Below are 14,531 nucleotides of genomic sequence, written 5' to 3' on the forward strand. Positions count from 1 at the left end.
TATGCATGCAAGTCCTAGATGTGTTCCCATGCTACATGCAGGTCACAGATAAGTTCCTATGATGCATGCAGGTCTTAGATGAGTTCCCATGATACATGCAGGTCTTAGATGAGTTCCCATAATGCATGCAGGTCTTAGATGAGCTCCCATGATGCACACAGGTCTTAGATGAATTCCTATAATACATCCCCGATCTTATAAGAGTTCCCCTAATGTACGCAGGTCTTATATGAATGCCTATGATACATGCAGGTCTTAGATGAGTTCCCTTGATGCATGAAATCTTCGAGGAGATTTCTTGATGCACGCAGGTTTTATATGAGTTCCCATGATGATGGAGCTCTTAGATGAATTCCCATGATGCATGCAGGTCACAGATGAGTTCTCATGGTACATGTAAGTCTTAAAAGAGTTCTCATTATGTATGCAGGTCTTAGATGAGTTTCCATGATACATGCAGATTTTAGATAAATTCCCATGATGCATGTAGGTCTCAGATGAGTTCCGATGATTCATGCTTGTATTAGATGAATTCCCATGCTGCATGTAGTTCTTAGATGAGTTCCCATGATGCATGGAGGTCTTACATAAGTTCCCATGATGCAAGAAGGCCTTTGATGAGTTCCCTTGATGTAGGCTGGTCTTAGATGAGTTCCCATGATGTTTGTAGGTCTTAAATGCTTCCCCATGATGCTTGTATGTCTTAAATGAGTTCCCGTGATGCATACAGGTCTTAGTCCCCATGATGCATTCAGGCTTTAGAATAGTCCCAATAATGTATAAAGCTTATATGATTCCCATGATGTTTAAAGCTCTTACATGAGTTCCTGTGGTACATGGAGAGATCTTACATGGGTCCTCATTATGCATGACAGTATTAGATTATTATCATCAAATTGGAGGAGATTAATATCCTATTTAAACTTAACTTTTAGAGAGAGCTGGCCTGAATAAATTCCGAAGGAAGAAAATATGATAAATATCAGATTCAAGAGATAGATAAACTAATTAATAAGATAAAAACGTTTGTAAATAAAACTAGATTTTATGAATTAAACCTATGTTTCTTAAAATGATTAGGATTTTAATAACCAAGAAACTCTCATAATGCAAATAAATATCAGGTATAGTTTCCTAATAAAAGATAAAATTCTTTGTGTTCTAAAGAGCGGATTTAGAAAAGATATGTTATATGCTTAAAATCATGTCACACTCACCATACTTGGGAATAATCTCATGAGGTGGCCACAATAAGAAGTCATTGACCAATCTTGTATGATTAATACCCTCAAGCTAAAATGTTTTCAGTTTTTTTGTCTTTTTGGTCTGGTTTCCATGATGCATGGGGGTATTAGACGAGTTCATAGGATACATGCAGGTCTTAGATGTGTCGCCATGATGAATATAGGTCTTACATAAGTTCCCATGATGCATGCAGGTCTTATATGCGTTCCCATGAGACATTGATACATGCAGGTCTTAGATTAATGCCCATAATGCATGCAGATCTTAGATCAATACCCATAATGCATGCGGGTCTTAGATAAGATACTATGATGCGTGCAAGTCTTAGATAAGTTCCAAGGATGCATGCAGGTCTTCGATGAGTTGCCATGATGCATGCAGGTCATAGATGAGTTTCCAGATTGTTTGTATGTCTTAGATGAGTTCCCATTATCCATGCAAGGTTTATATGAGTTTCCATGATACATGAAGGTCTTAGATATATAGACATGTTGCTTGCAGATCTTCGATGACTCTCTATCATGCATGCAGGTCTTAGATGAGTTTTCATGATACGTGTAGGTCTTAGAAGAGTTCCTATGATGCATGCAGGCCTTAGATAAATTCCCATGATGTATGCAGGTCTCTGATGAGTCCCCAAAATGCATGCAGGTCTTAGATGAGTTCCCACGATGCACAAAGGTCTTAGATGAGTTCCCATGATGCATACAGGTCTTAAATGAATTCCCATGATGATTTCAGGTTTTAAATGAGTTCCCATGAGGCATGAAGGTCTTAGATGAGTTGCCATGATGTATGCACGTCTTACACGAGTTTACGTAATGCATGTAGGTCTTAGATGGTTCCCATGATGCATGCGTGTTTTGGATGAGTTTCCTTAATGCATGAAGGTCTTAGATGAGTTCCAATGATACATGCAGGTCTTATATGAGTTCACATAAAGCCTGTAGGTCTTAGATGAATTCCCATGATCCGTGCAGGTCGTAGATGAGTTTCCAGAATGCATGAATGTCTTAGATAAGTTCCCATGATGCATGCAGGTCTTAAATTAATTCCCTTTATGCCTGCACGTCTTAGGCTTATATGAGTTGCGATGATGTATGCGGGTCTTAGATGAGTTCCCATGATGCATGCAAGTCATAGATGCATTGGCCAATGTTGCATGCAGGTCTTAGAAGAGTTCCAGTCATGCATTGGGGTCTTAGAAAAACTCCCATAATGCACGCAGGTCTTACATGAGTCCCCATGATGTATGCAAGTCTTAGATGAGTTCCCATGACGCATGTAGGTCTTAGATGAGTTTCCCTAATACATGCAGGAATTAGATGAATTCCCATGATGCATGCAAGTACTAGATGTGTTCCCATGCTACATGCAGTTCTCAGATGAGTTCCTATGATGCATTCTGGTCTTAGATGAGTTCCCATGATGCTTGCATGTCTTTGATGAGGTCCCATGATGCATGCTGGTCTTAGAGAACTGTCCAGGGTGCTTGCAGGTCTTAGATGAAGGCCTATGATGCATGCAGGTCTTAGATAAGTTTCCATGATGCATGCAGGTCTTAGATGAGTTCCCATGATGCATGCAGGTTTTAACTTAGTTGTTCCCATTATGCATATAGGTCTTAGATGAGTTCCCATGATACAAGTTGGTCTTTGTTAAGTTTCCATGATGCTTGCAGGTCTTAGATACATCCCTAGATACACGTAGTTCTTAGATGAGTTTCTGTGATGCATGTAGGTATTATATGTATTCCCATGATGCGTGTAGTTCCTAGATGAGTTCACATGATGCATGCAAGCCGTAGATTAATTCTCTTGATGCCGACAGGCCTTAGATGAGTTCCCATTAAGCAAACAGGTGTTAGATGAATTCCCATGATGCATGTAAGTTTTAGATGAGTTTCCACGATACATGCAAGCCTTAGATGAGAGCCTATGTTGCATTCAGGTCTTAGATGAGTTCCCATGATGCTTGTAGGTCTTAGAGGAGTTCCCCTGGTGCATGCATGTCTTAGTTGAATTCCCATGATGCATGCAAGTCTTAGATTTATTCCCATGATCCATGCAGGTCTTTGTTGAGTTCCCATGACGCATGCAGGCCTTAGATGAGTTCGCATGATACTTTCAGGTCTTAGAGGAGTTCCCATAATGCATGCTCGTCTTAGAGGAGTGTTCAGGATGCGTGCAGGTCTAAGATGAATTCCTATGATGCATGCAGGTTGTAAATGAGATCCCATGATGCATGTAGGTTTTAACTGAGCTTCCATCATGCATGCAGTTCTTAGATGAGTTTTCATGATGCATGCAGGTATTAGATGAGTTCCCATGATACATGCAGGTCTTAGTTGAGTTTCCATGATGCTTGCAGGTCTTAGATACATCATTATGATACAAGTAGATCTCAGATGAGTTCCTGTGATGCATGCAAGTATTAAATGTATTCTCATGATGTGTGCATGTCGAAGATGTGTCCACATTATGCATGCAGGTCTTAGATGAGTTCCATGATGCATGCAGGTCTTAGATGAGTTCACATAATGCATGCAGATCTTAGAGGATTTTCCATGATATATGCAGGTCTTAGATGAGTTCCCAGGATGCTTGCAAATCTTAGATGCGTCCCTATGATACATTTAGTTTTTAGATGAGTTTCAATGATGTATACTGCTCTTAGATGAGTTCCAATGATGCTTGCAGATCAGATATGACTTTTCATGGTACATGAAGGTCTTCGATGAATCCCCATGATTTATGCAGGTCTTAGATGTGTTCCCACGATGCATGCAGGTCTTAGATGGGTTCCCTTGATGCATACAGGTCTTATATGAGTTCCCATGATGCAAACAGGTCTTTGATGGGTTCCCATGATGCATGAAGGTCGTAGATGAGTTCCCATGATGCATGCAGGTCTTAGACAAGTCTTGATGATGTAGGTATTAGATGAGTCGACGTGATGTATGTTCTTCTTAGATGAGTTCCTGAGATGTATTTAAGTCTTAGAGGCATCTCCATAATGCATATACGACTTTTAACGATTTTGAAACAAAAATAGATCCACAATTCTTCTTCCTTGTCTAAACCCACCATACAGTTCTTACCATACTTATTTTTATCTCACTTCTCGCTTTTTTAATAAAAATCCGTCAATACACATTTCATATTCATTAACGTATGCTATACATACATTTACCTTGATCTTTATATAGTGAAATAATTATTCTTTTCGCTCATTTTTTGAAAATTTTCCAACATTCAGACATACTAGCATGACAGTATCTCACTTGTGATACCCTTGACTCCTCGGCATTCCTTTCATAGCTCCATAATGCTCTTTCTCTTACACAATTTAGAGTCATTTTCACAATAATTTTTTACCTTAGACTGACACACGTTTCTTACTCTGCAATCAACGAATCTTCAGAAAATTATTGTATATAGACTAATGACTGCATTCATGGCGGAAAATTTTGCAACTTTTATTACATGATACATTTGATAATTAGCCTTTCTCTGTGCAATTACTACACCGTGAAGGTGATTTTTTTTCTACTTCCTTGAAGCCCCACACTATCTTCATTACCGGTCATATTTTTCTCACATTGGTATATATCTGTTTTAGGCATATAAGTGCATATATATTAGATTTTTTCACATATAGATGATGCTACTATCTTTGTATCAATTCAATCCTCTGATTGTAGATATATGGTTGCTGAATCCCTTATAGAGAACAAGCTGAAATTAGTGCATGGTGCAAATTATGGAGGATAAAGTTAAACACTAAAACAGTTCTAAAGTATGATTGTATGTAGGTCATCGAAGGTGGCACCTCGTTCTCTAGATCTTTGCATCGACAATGACTCTTTAAGTGATTTCCATTTAAAATTTCATGTGTGATTCTTGACTCATATTTACTTTCGGGAAACACATCCCGTCTGTTTATTTTTCTATTAAACAAAATGGTATATCAAGAGATAACTCTCTTGAGAAAGATTTTAATTAATGTTTTTCTGTCTGGTCTTCAGCTGCTGACTCACATCTTATTTTCTTGGGAAAAAAAACTTGCAGTCTATTAAATTCCTTATTAGGCCTACATTAATCTCTGACACAGGTGTTCAGTTAGTTCTTTATGCATGTTGCAAAAGATTTTTCATAATTCTGACCATCTTTGGGAGTAGGATCTTCCTAGTCTCTACCATTTAGATAGAGTGTAGTACTAGGTATGCAGTTAATTCTTAAGTGTTAACTTCTCCTTCATAATTCTATACAGTATTCTAGAAATTTTATTCCAGCTGTGACCATATTGTGGAGTGATCTTCCTGATCTGGTGGTTAATTCAATGGAACTTTAGACGTTCAATTTGTTGCAAATGTTTTTCTGTAGAACAAGTTGACGTAAGTTTTGTTTCAGAAATATGGCTTTTCCATTTTAGCATTACGTGGACGGAGTTCGAAGCGATGCTGTTGAACATTTTATGTAGTTGCAATGCTATGGAAGTTTTATTACACAAAGAATTTATATATGATTTAAAATTTAAAAGATGGGCGTCTTTTTTCGGAGTTACTTCTTCCGAGAAATTGTGTAATGTTGAGAAATAAATTAGAAAATCTTGGCTACTTTATAATAACTATCAATCTTTAGGAATGTTCACGAATAATACTTTTCCTTCATCCATCCCATCAACTCTAACGATTAAGTCTTTTAGTTCTCTCAAAGCAAATATATGTGTCCGACAGAGCATTCACGCAAGTAACGACAATAGTAAATCGATTCGACCTTTTCTACAACAAACCCTTCTCACTTCCAATCAGCCCTTTTCCCCCTTCCTTGTTTTCCATATCTCTGCACCGACTCTGGAAATTTTCAATTCAGCTGTTAATAGCTCGATACAGCCCACTTAAGTTAACATCCCTTTTCCCGGTTCGTTCCCTTAACTACCCATTCCCAGTTCTACCTAAAGTGAAAGTAATATTAAAAGAGCGCACAACACTTGGCTTGTTGCATTGTCGGACGCTGCACCAATTAGCAAATGACTTTTCCTGACGAGTGAAAACAAAGAAAGGGCTTCGACGCGCCTTCACCCGGATCTGGAAGGGCCTCCAGCCAAACCAAAAGGGAACAGGATGGGGGTGGGTGGGTGGGTTGGTCGTTGCTGATAAAGATCATTCTACTTTTCATTATCATCCTTGTCATTATCAAAACCACAATATTCTTATTAAAGCTTTTATAAGATTCACTCGCACTCGTAATATAATTTGTGCCATCTTAAGCATAGTCAAAATTTAGTCATTCAGACTTATTCTCATTGCTGTAAGTCGAAACTACAGTACTTCCACGATCAATATTTATATCAACTCTTCAGTCACTGACTTTTTTTTTTTTTTTTTTTTTTTTTTTTTTTTTTTTTTTTGATACTCTGTCCGACCCTGACTTTGACGTCATTTGCTTGGAAGCGCGATTTGCATAACTTTCTTGGAAACTACAATACATTTAAATTTTGTAGTTTTATCTATGAACTGTTTTGTCAGAATTCACTGGTTTAACTTTAAATATTACAGACGAGTGCATACTTTAGTTGCTAGTTACACAATCGTGACAGCTTCTATGTGCATAATGGGGCAGGTACTAATTATGTATGTAGCGGCGATAAACAGGGAAACCCAAATATATTCCAATCTTTATACTCTGCCTGAGAACTTGTAAAGTCTTAATTCTTTTCTTTTTTAGGTATTTTATGAAATATAGTAGGGGATAAGGAAACTCAAATATGCATATTTGCTTCATAATAGTAATTAATCGTTGAAATAAATAATAAATTGTCGATAAAAACTAATTTTCATTTGATTTATTTTCTCTTACAACTATGCTACCTAAACGTAATAATAGAGGATTTTATTCATAAAAGGCATTTCAATGAGCTACAGCTTATTTCTCCAGAATATTTCCTTCAAAGCAAGAAATGTACCACACTGAAAATATCTACCCTTTGTTCAACGTTTCAAAATTTAGGGCAGACGTGAGTAAGTATGATATCTTAAATAAAGGAATGGTAAAAGGGATGTGACGATAGTTTACATTATGGCGTCTGTTTTACCCATAAAACACATTTGGTATAAATTCACTTGGAATTAGACGAACAAATATTATCCTGTCTATTCTGTCTGGTGAAAGACCATTCATTTTAGATTTGAATATTTTTCTTTGCAAATTTTGACACTGCTGAGAGAGCGAAGTTCCTGTTAATATACCTCCGCCAACGAAGGTGGAAGAAGGTTATGTTTTCACCACTGTTTGTGTGTTCGTAACTTGTGTGTGTTTGTTTGTGAACAGCTTCCTAGCCACAATTTTAATCGTAGAGTAATAAAACATGCAGGGATTAACTGCTATGTAAAAAGCTAGAAGTTTTTAAATTTTAGAAGGTCAAGGTCAAAAGGTCAAGGTCACAGTCAAGCAAAATGTCCAATTCCCATAATCCGCCATAAGTTTGGACATCGTTATCACAGAGACTTCAAACTTGGTTCATATTTGAGTGTATGAAAATCCACGCCAATGAATACATGTTAAGGTTAAAGGTTAAGGTCAAGGTCAAGCAAAAGGTTGAGAAATAAGCTGCTGCGGTGAAGTCTGCACTCTACTGAGTGTCCCTCTAGCTGACCTCTGGAATTGTAAGTTCATTATTAATAGTAAAATGTTGGCGATTGGTTTGGCTGTTAAGTATCTATTCAGATATTAAGTTTATAATGGAAACTTCGCTGAGTTCCTTCTTTGGTTAGTTCTTGAAAGTGATGACAATGCTGTATATGATTAATATATACTGTAATTATTGCTTTCAGGTTCTAGGAATTACTTATAGTAACATATTAAACTTTGAAAAATTCTTTTCCCGTATCGGTATACACAGGTTGGCAGAAATTGTTAATTGAATCAGCATTCGATTATCTAGACGTAGCGTTTAATCTCATTGCAAAGAGTATGCAGAAGTATTTTAAAAGAAAAAAAAATATAAAAAATATTGAAGAAAAGATGCAACATTGCACATTTGCCCCATTGTTATCTTAGTCTACTTTTTACTAAGTTAATAACATCTATTGAAAAGATGCCATTTCGGAAAGTCATAATTTGCAATACTTAAACATTTGGATCATCTGTTGGAATCTGATGTAATAATAGTTACTCTTATCGTTAGTCGTAGATCGAAACCCCTAAACATTTAAAGTAATCTATAATCAATAACTTCCGTTTTCTATTTAAGAATGCAATATTAAAGGCAAATAAAAAGGCATTGAATCATTTTAACGCTCTGGGCGATGAGTTAATCTCGAGATTATTTAGGGGGAAATAAAATAGCTTTATACCTAAATATTTTAACATTGATATACCAGACTTCCAATTTTTGAATTATTGAAATTCGTCAGCTGATCTTGAATAATGTATAATCTCCAATGTTACATCAATTATTACATCACCTCCGGCAATTAAAATTGTCGTTGTTGTATCTGCATTGATTGTTGTCCCCTTTTTTTCTTGTCTTATATCTAACCATCCATCCTCCCACCCTTTCTTACACCCCCCAGCCACCCCCACCCCTTCTCCACGCCGCCTTTCCTATCTTGTCTTTCTCTGGCTCCATTCGGTCGGATGATTCCAAATACACATGGAGCATTTCTCAAGAGTGGCTGATTGTTAGCGTAAAGTTGGTGCGTTTTAGAAATGGTTGCTCCCTAGTACACACTTCGGCAACTCTCCGTCACGGCAAACAATGCGCCTCCTTTGTTACACATGGAAGAAAAGAACGGCTGGAAACGCATCTTTTCTCTCTCTGCCTCGATGGATTGATGCTTGGAGGCTATGTCTCTCTCTCTCTCTCTCTCTCTCTCTCTCTCTCTCTCTCTCTCTCTCTCTCTCTCTCTCATTCTTTTCCGCTCTTTCGTTTTGATATTTCCTTTTTGCGAGACTCATATTTGTTTCAGTGGTGATTCGAGAGATTTTTCCCATTATGAAATTCATGACTAGCGCTATTTATGATATTCTTTTAGTTCATCAGAGGGAAATGGATTATTAAATTTGCTGCAGTAAAACCTTCAGTACCTAAAAAGAATTTAATGGAAATTTTACTTTTTTCTTTTTTACCATCAACAAGATGTTAATTGGAATAAAAAGTGAAAAAAGATGACACATGAGATCCTGCAACACTTCAGTTTACCTGTTATTGTTCGCACGAATTATCTTGTGTGCATATATATATATATATATATATATATATATATATATATATATATATATATGTATATATATATATATATATATGAGAGAGAGAGAGAGAGAGAGAGAGAGAGAGAGAGGGGGGGGGGGTTATTTGTACGCGGTACTGTGTTCAAGTAATTGAATATTAACCCATTTTGCAGCAGTAAGTAAAGAGCCTCTTGAGTTAAATTAATCATGTCAATAGGACCTCATTGCTATGTAGAGATATAGGGTTAATAAAATAGAAAACTGATGATATACAAATGACATCTCTAAAAAGATGCGATTAAATAATAAAGTTATTGTAATCGAAGACCTAACATACAGACTTTAAGGTTTATATTTAGATTCTAATAAACTAGGCTCAGTGTCGATTCCATAAGTGGCTAAAAAACATATATGAAGAGCTGCAGACGTTTCTGAATTTGTACTTCAACTTGTCAGGTGCCAAACCGCCGAAAACAAGCTGGATGACCAACAAGATTGATTTTAGACTTCGCCCTTTAAGTAGACGCATTTGATGAACAATTGGACACAGATGCTTGTGCGAAAGCCGAAAATTTCTGTATTATTGATGGAAGTCTATCCATTCCCATCTCAATTGGTAGGAAAATTCATGTTTCACCAAGAAATCTAAAGTGCCATTGAAAAAATTTATTAACAAATCACCTGTAGAAAATCATTGTTAATATGGATCAGGAAAAAGTAGAGTAAGTGTATCACAAAACAAGTGATATATAATCACTGCGTGTTCATTCTCATGGTCAGAGGAATCCTTATGAAAGTACCGAAGCATTTTTTTCATCCTGAGGTAAATCATTATTCTGATATAACTCCCTTTAAACAGTGGATTTATAGAAAACTGGGTATCAAAATCTTTCTGATAAAATAGGAAGACTCTGAAATCATGGTTTCCCATCTAAATTAGCAAGAAGCCAATAACTAATAATGTGAGTAATTTTAGTAAAGCAAACCATCTGTTCACTTTTTTTAGAAGCATTAGCAGTCTAAATGGCAGTACACTTATGACATGGATTATTGATGAGTAAAATGAATTATCATGCATTGCCAAATTTAATAGATATGAAGCACAATGAGTATTTAATCATTGTTTATTATCCTTATTAGCTTGTCTTCAAGGTAAACGAAGGACAAATCTAGTGATGTAATAAGCCAGGGAAAACTATTCTCTACCAAGATAGATTTTAGAACTAATAGGATATTTGTTACAAATTATCGTTGATACCAATATTATATAGTATCTCGAAATGCAGAAAGCTTTAGAGTGAACGGAGATTCCATAGAGTGATTTAGTTAGCAGTAAACGTTTACAAAATAGAAAAAAATAAGACCATTTGCTCTAATAAGAATTTTTCTTAAACCCCAACACGAAAGAACTAATACACTATACACTTAACTAAGTAGGTTTTTTTATGCCTCGCTTGTGTATCATAGTTACGGTAATCTTAGATTTTGTCTTGAGCCTTTATCATTATCTCACTATCTCAGTATTTTATCATTTTACCATGATTACTTATGAGAAAGACTCCAGAGAGAGAGAGAGAGAGAGAGAGAGAGAGAGAGAGAGAGAGAGAAGAAGAAGAAGAATGTTTGGTGTTGGCTTTGTACAAGTGTTGTACATGTGATATCAAGGACAAAGGTAAACAAAAAGGATGATAGCATAGTGAAATGAGCAACAAAATTCTTTGTAGATCATGTTGTGTGTCTTTCTAGGACAAGATTCCTTCTTCAAATAGAGGAGATGGTTGATGTGTTAAAGGAGTATCTGAGGATTAATGTAGAATGCTGATGTCTTATTGAGATTTCAAATAGCTTTTGTTCTTTCATGCGAACGATGTTCAAGGAATAGATTTTGAAGTACAAACAACAGACCATGTTTCACAAAGAAAATAGAATAAAAAGTTTAAATACCTTTAAATTGATTTAACCTGAATGCTAATAATAGAAAAAAATATATCTCTTTTAAGAGGACTTGAAGGAACTGAATATCCATGTCTCGAAGGGTCTTTGCAATGAAAGATTTGTCAATTAGTAGGTTAAGAAATAACATTTTATTTGACGCAAAGAATCTTAAGATCTTGAGTTAAGTATACTTTGATTTATGCGCGTTGGATAAAAGAATACCATGAAAGAATGGGTGTTTAGCTAAATCATCTGTAGTCATCTTTGAATTTCATAGATATCTCATTTTACGATGACAAAATGTGACACGAAGTCAGCATTCGTGTCTGTCCAGTCCATCAGCCACCAATACTAACCAATTGCTCTGCATTATTATAACAACTATCTAAAGAAATTAATCTCAAAAGGAAATTATACAGTTACTTGACTTTTCGATCAAAGAATAAGATATACCTAAAATGAAAGAATAAGAGATTACTCGAGCACCATATGTGGATAAGATCATGGTGAGGGGTAGACGAAGAAGGTTTAGGCATGCTTTTCGCACTCCCCAAGAGAGATTAATTCACCAAATTTTCAACTGGGCTCCACAAGGCATTAGAAGAATTGGAAGACCAAGGCCTACATGGGGACTGTGTAGCATGAAGTAGGAGATGATGAATGGAGAATTATTGATTTAAAAGCTAAAGAGAGTCACGACTGGCGAAATCTAACCGAAGCCCTTTGCGTCAATGGGAGTAGATGGAGATGATAATTATGATGATGATGAAGATGATGATGAAATATCTTTAGGCTTTAAAAAGATTAATGCATATCAGCAACAGATACTGTGAGAAGAATGATGCTCGTTGTGAGCCAGTGGTAGTCTGCCTTTTCTTCAAAAGAAATAGTTGCCATTTGATCATCTGGAAAGCAAGTGATGTAGATGATATTTTCCTTAAAGAGATCTCACTTGCCTATTCAATTATGGGGAGAGAAGTGTTGTTTCTAAAGTGCATTATAGAACATTCTTATTTTGTCAGTGCTATTGATTTCCGTAGGGGGTTGGTGACAACAGTGTACCTCACGCCGTGAACTGTGGTCATTAATGAAAGCCTTTGCAGTGTTCCTTCGGACTCTCGGCTACACTTACTTTATATCCTTTTACTTCCCCTTTGTTCGTACTTTCTTTTATCTAGGTGGCCAACCTCTACTTTTATTTTTAGTGTAACTGCAGGCTTCTTTCTAGTTGAGCTTGTGCGCTGATTGGCCTTACGAGCCCCAGAGTTAGTCTACATATTCCAAATTCATCAATCCAATTCATACCATGTTTTCTTCCAGTTGAAAATATCAGGATTATATCATTCTTTGCAGTGAATGTTTACTTTAACTAACTACTTTTAATATCTATTTTTGATATTTTTGAATTGGGCTTTAAATTTACAAGTAACTTTATAATCGAATCTCTTCGGAAATATACGATCTATTACCAACCATGTATCTAATAGTGTAGGGACCTGTTGAAAATAACGACAAAATATTTAGATAGATATGCGCACACTCCCCTCTTACCAGGGTATGACTACTCCCTGTCCCCTTACCCGAAGGACGGAGAGAGCTAAGCGGTACTGGATATATATATATATATATATACACACACACACACACACACACATATATATATATATATATATGTATGTATATATATATGATATATATATATATATATATATACATATACATAATATATATATATAAATATAAATATATATATATATATATATGCATATAAATAGATACACACACACACACACACATATATATATATATATATATATACATATATATATATATATATATATTTATATATATATATATATATATATATAAACATGTATCCCCAGACACCTAATCTTTATTATATAGAGAGATGTAGAAGAGAAATAGCACAATAAATTCATAGAAAGAAAGAAATGAGGAAAATTAAAATAAGAGCAAAGATCAAATGTTAAATGAGAAATGTGTTATTCCCCAAGAAGGGATGTTTTTATTTCCAACGCGTGAACTATTCATTTAAATTCATAATTAACTTAATAAATGAAAGATCTGCTGAAGAAAAGGGAGCGACTGCCCATTGAGAATTCAAGCCTTCCAAGTCGAATGAATAAGGCCAATTGACACCCTTTGAGTGGTATTAAAGCCTCAATAAGAGGGAGATAAGAGACGTTTTTCTGGACTAATTCACTTCTCTATAGATCCCCCTCCGAGTTCAGTTGCCAGATTAGCAACATTATCTGCGGTCCGAAGGAAAGGGAGAAATATCTGTTTACATTTAATCGTTAAGTTATCGATGGATGCCTTTTCTTTTTCTTTCTTTTTTTTTTTGTCTTATTATGGCCATCTTGATTCTTTAATTATTACGGTTTTCTCAGCCAAGAAGATTTCCTGAAGGATATTGAAACATTTCAGATGGCTGATGTGTTAAATGATCCTTTCTTGTTGAACAGCATCTAAGAAACGCTAATAAGGAGATATAAAGCTAATATTCTTATTCATAATGTGTGCATGCGAACTCACACACAGAGGATAAATGCGTATGTAATAATCTCTCTCTCTCTCTCTCTCTCTCTCTCTCTCTATATATATATATATATATATGTATATATATATATATATATATATATGTATGTATCCTGTAAAATGTTCCAAGATGTGCATACTGTAGTAAGCAGTTTTGAAATTTACCAAGTGGAAGAGTATTTTGATGTATTGTTTGTTCCGTGTAAGTTGATAAACAATACTAATTCTAAATTTTGCTAAAATAACTCAACTACTTAATTTGGTGCATGATTATCTTCTAATTAGTCGTTATTGTTGTTATTATTGATTTTATTATTATTATGAGGGCACAATATTTCCTTCCATCTTTTTAGGCTACGATTTTGCACTCATTCTTTTAAAAGTCAAGCAAACATTGATATCGATGTTTCACATAAACCTTTGCAAGTGTCTTAAACTAAAATCTAAAAGAAATAGTAATGAAATAACGTTAATATGAATTTGAGTTACATAAAAAATAGAAAATAAAAACAAACACCGTGAAAATAAAGTTTATGATCTCAAAACTATGAATAATGA

General features: G+C 35.4%; 2 protein-coding genes across 2 annotated transcripts; both read right to left on the reverse strand.

Moving 5' to 3' along the window:
- Nucleotides 1-2,354: 2,354 nt before the first annotated feature.
- LOC137624723 (keratin-associated protein 4-3-like) lies at nucleotides 2,355-2,855 on the reverse strand. The gene has a single exon (XM_068355676.1). It carries the CDS (start codon nucleotides 2,853-2,855, stop codon nucleotides 2,355-2,357), a length of 501 nt encoding a protein of 166 aa, XP_068211777.1.
- A 173-nt stretch (nucleotides 2,856-3,028) lies between these two features.
- Nucleotides 3,029-3,724, reverse strand: LOC137624724 (keratin-associated protein 4-3-like). Its single transcript, XM_068355677.1, has one exon. The coding sequence runs from the start codon at nucleotides 3,722-3,724 to the stop codon at nucleotides 3,029-3,031; it is 696 nt and encodes a 231-aa protein (XP_068211778.1).
- Between the last annotated feature and the right edge of the window lie 10,807 nt (nucleotides 3,725-14,531).

This window comes from Palaemon carinicauda, chromosome 31 (assembly GCF_036898095.1).
Source record: "Palaemon carinicauda isolate YSFRI2023 chromosome 31, ASM3689809v2, whole genome shotgun sequence".
NCBI lineage: Eukaryota > Metazoa > Arthropoda > Malacostraca > Decapoda > Palaemonidae > Palaemon > Palaemon carinicauda.

What these genes read in the sequence shown, in the direction of transcription:
- LOC137624723 (XM_068355676.1), bottom strand. Translation starts at nt 2,855, where the DNA reads ATGGGAACAACTAAGTTAAAACCTGCATGCATCATGGGAACTCATCTA.
- LOC137624724 (XM_068355677.1), bottom strand. Translation starts at nt 3,724, where the DNA reads ATGTGGACACATCTTCGACATGCACACATCATGAGAATACATTTAATA.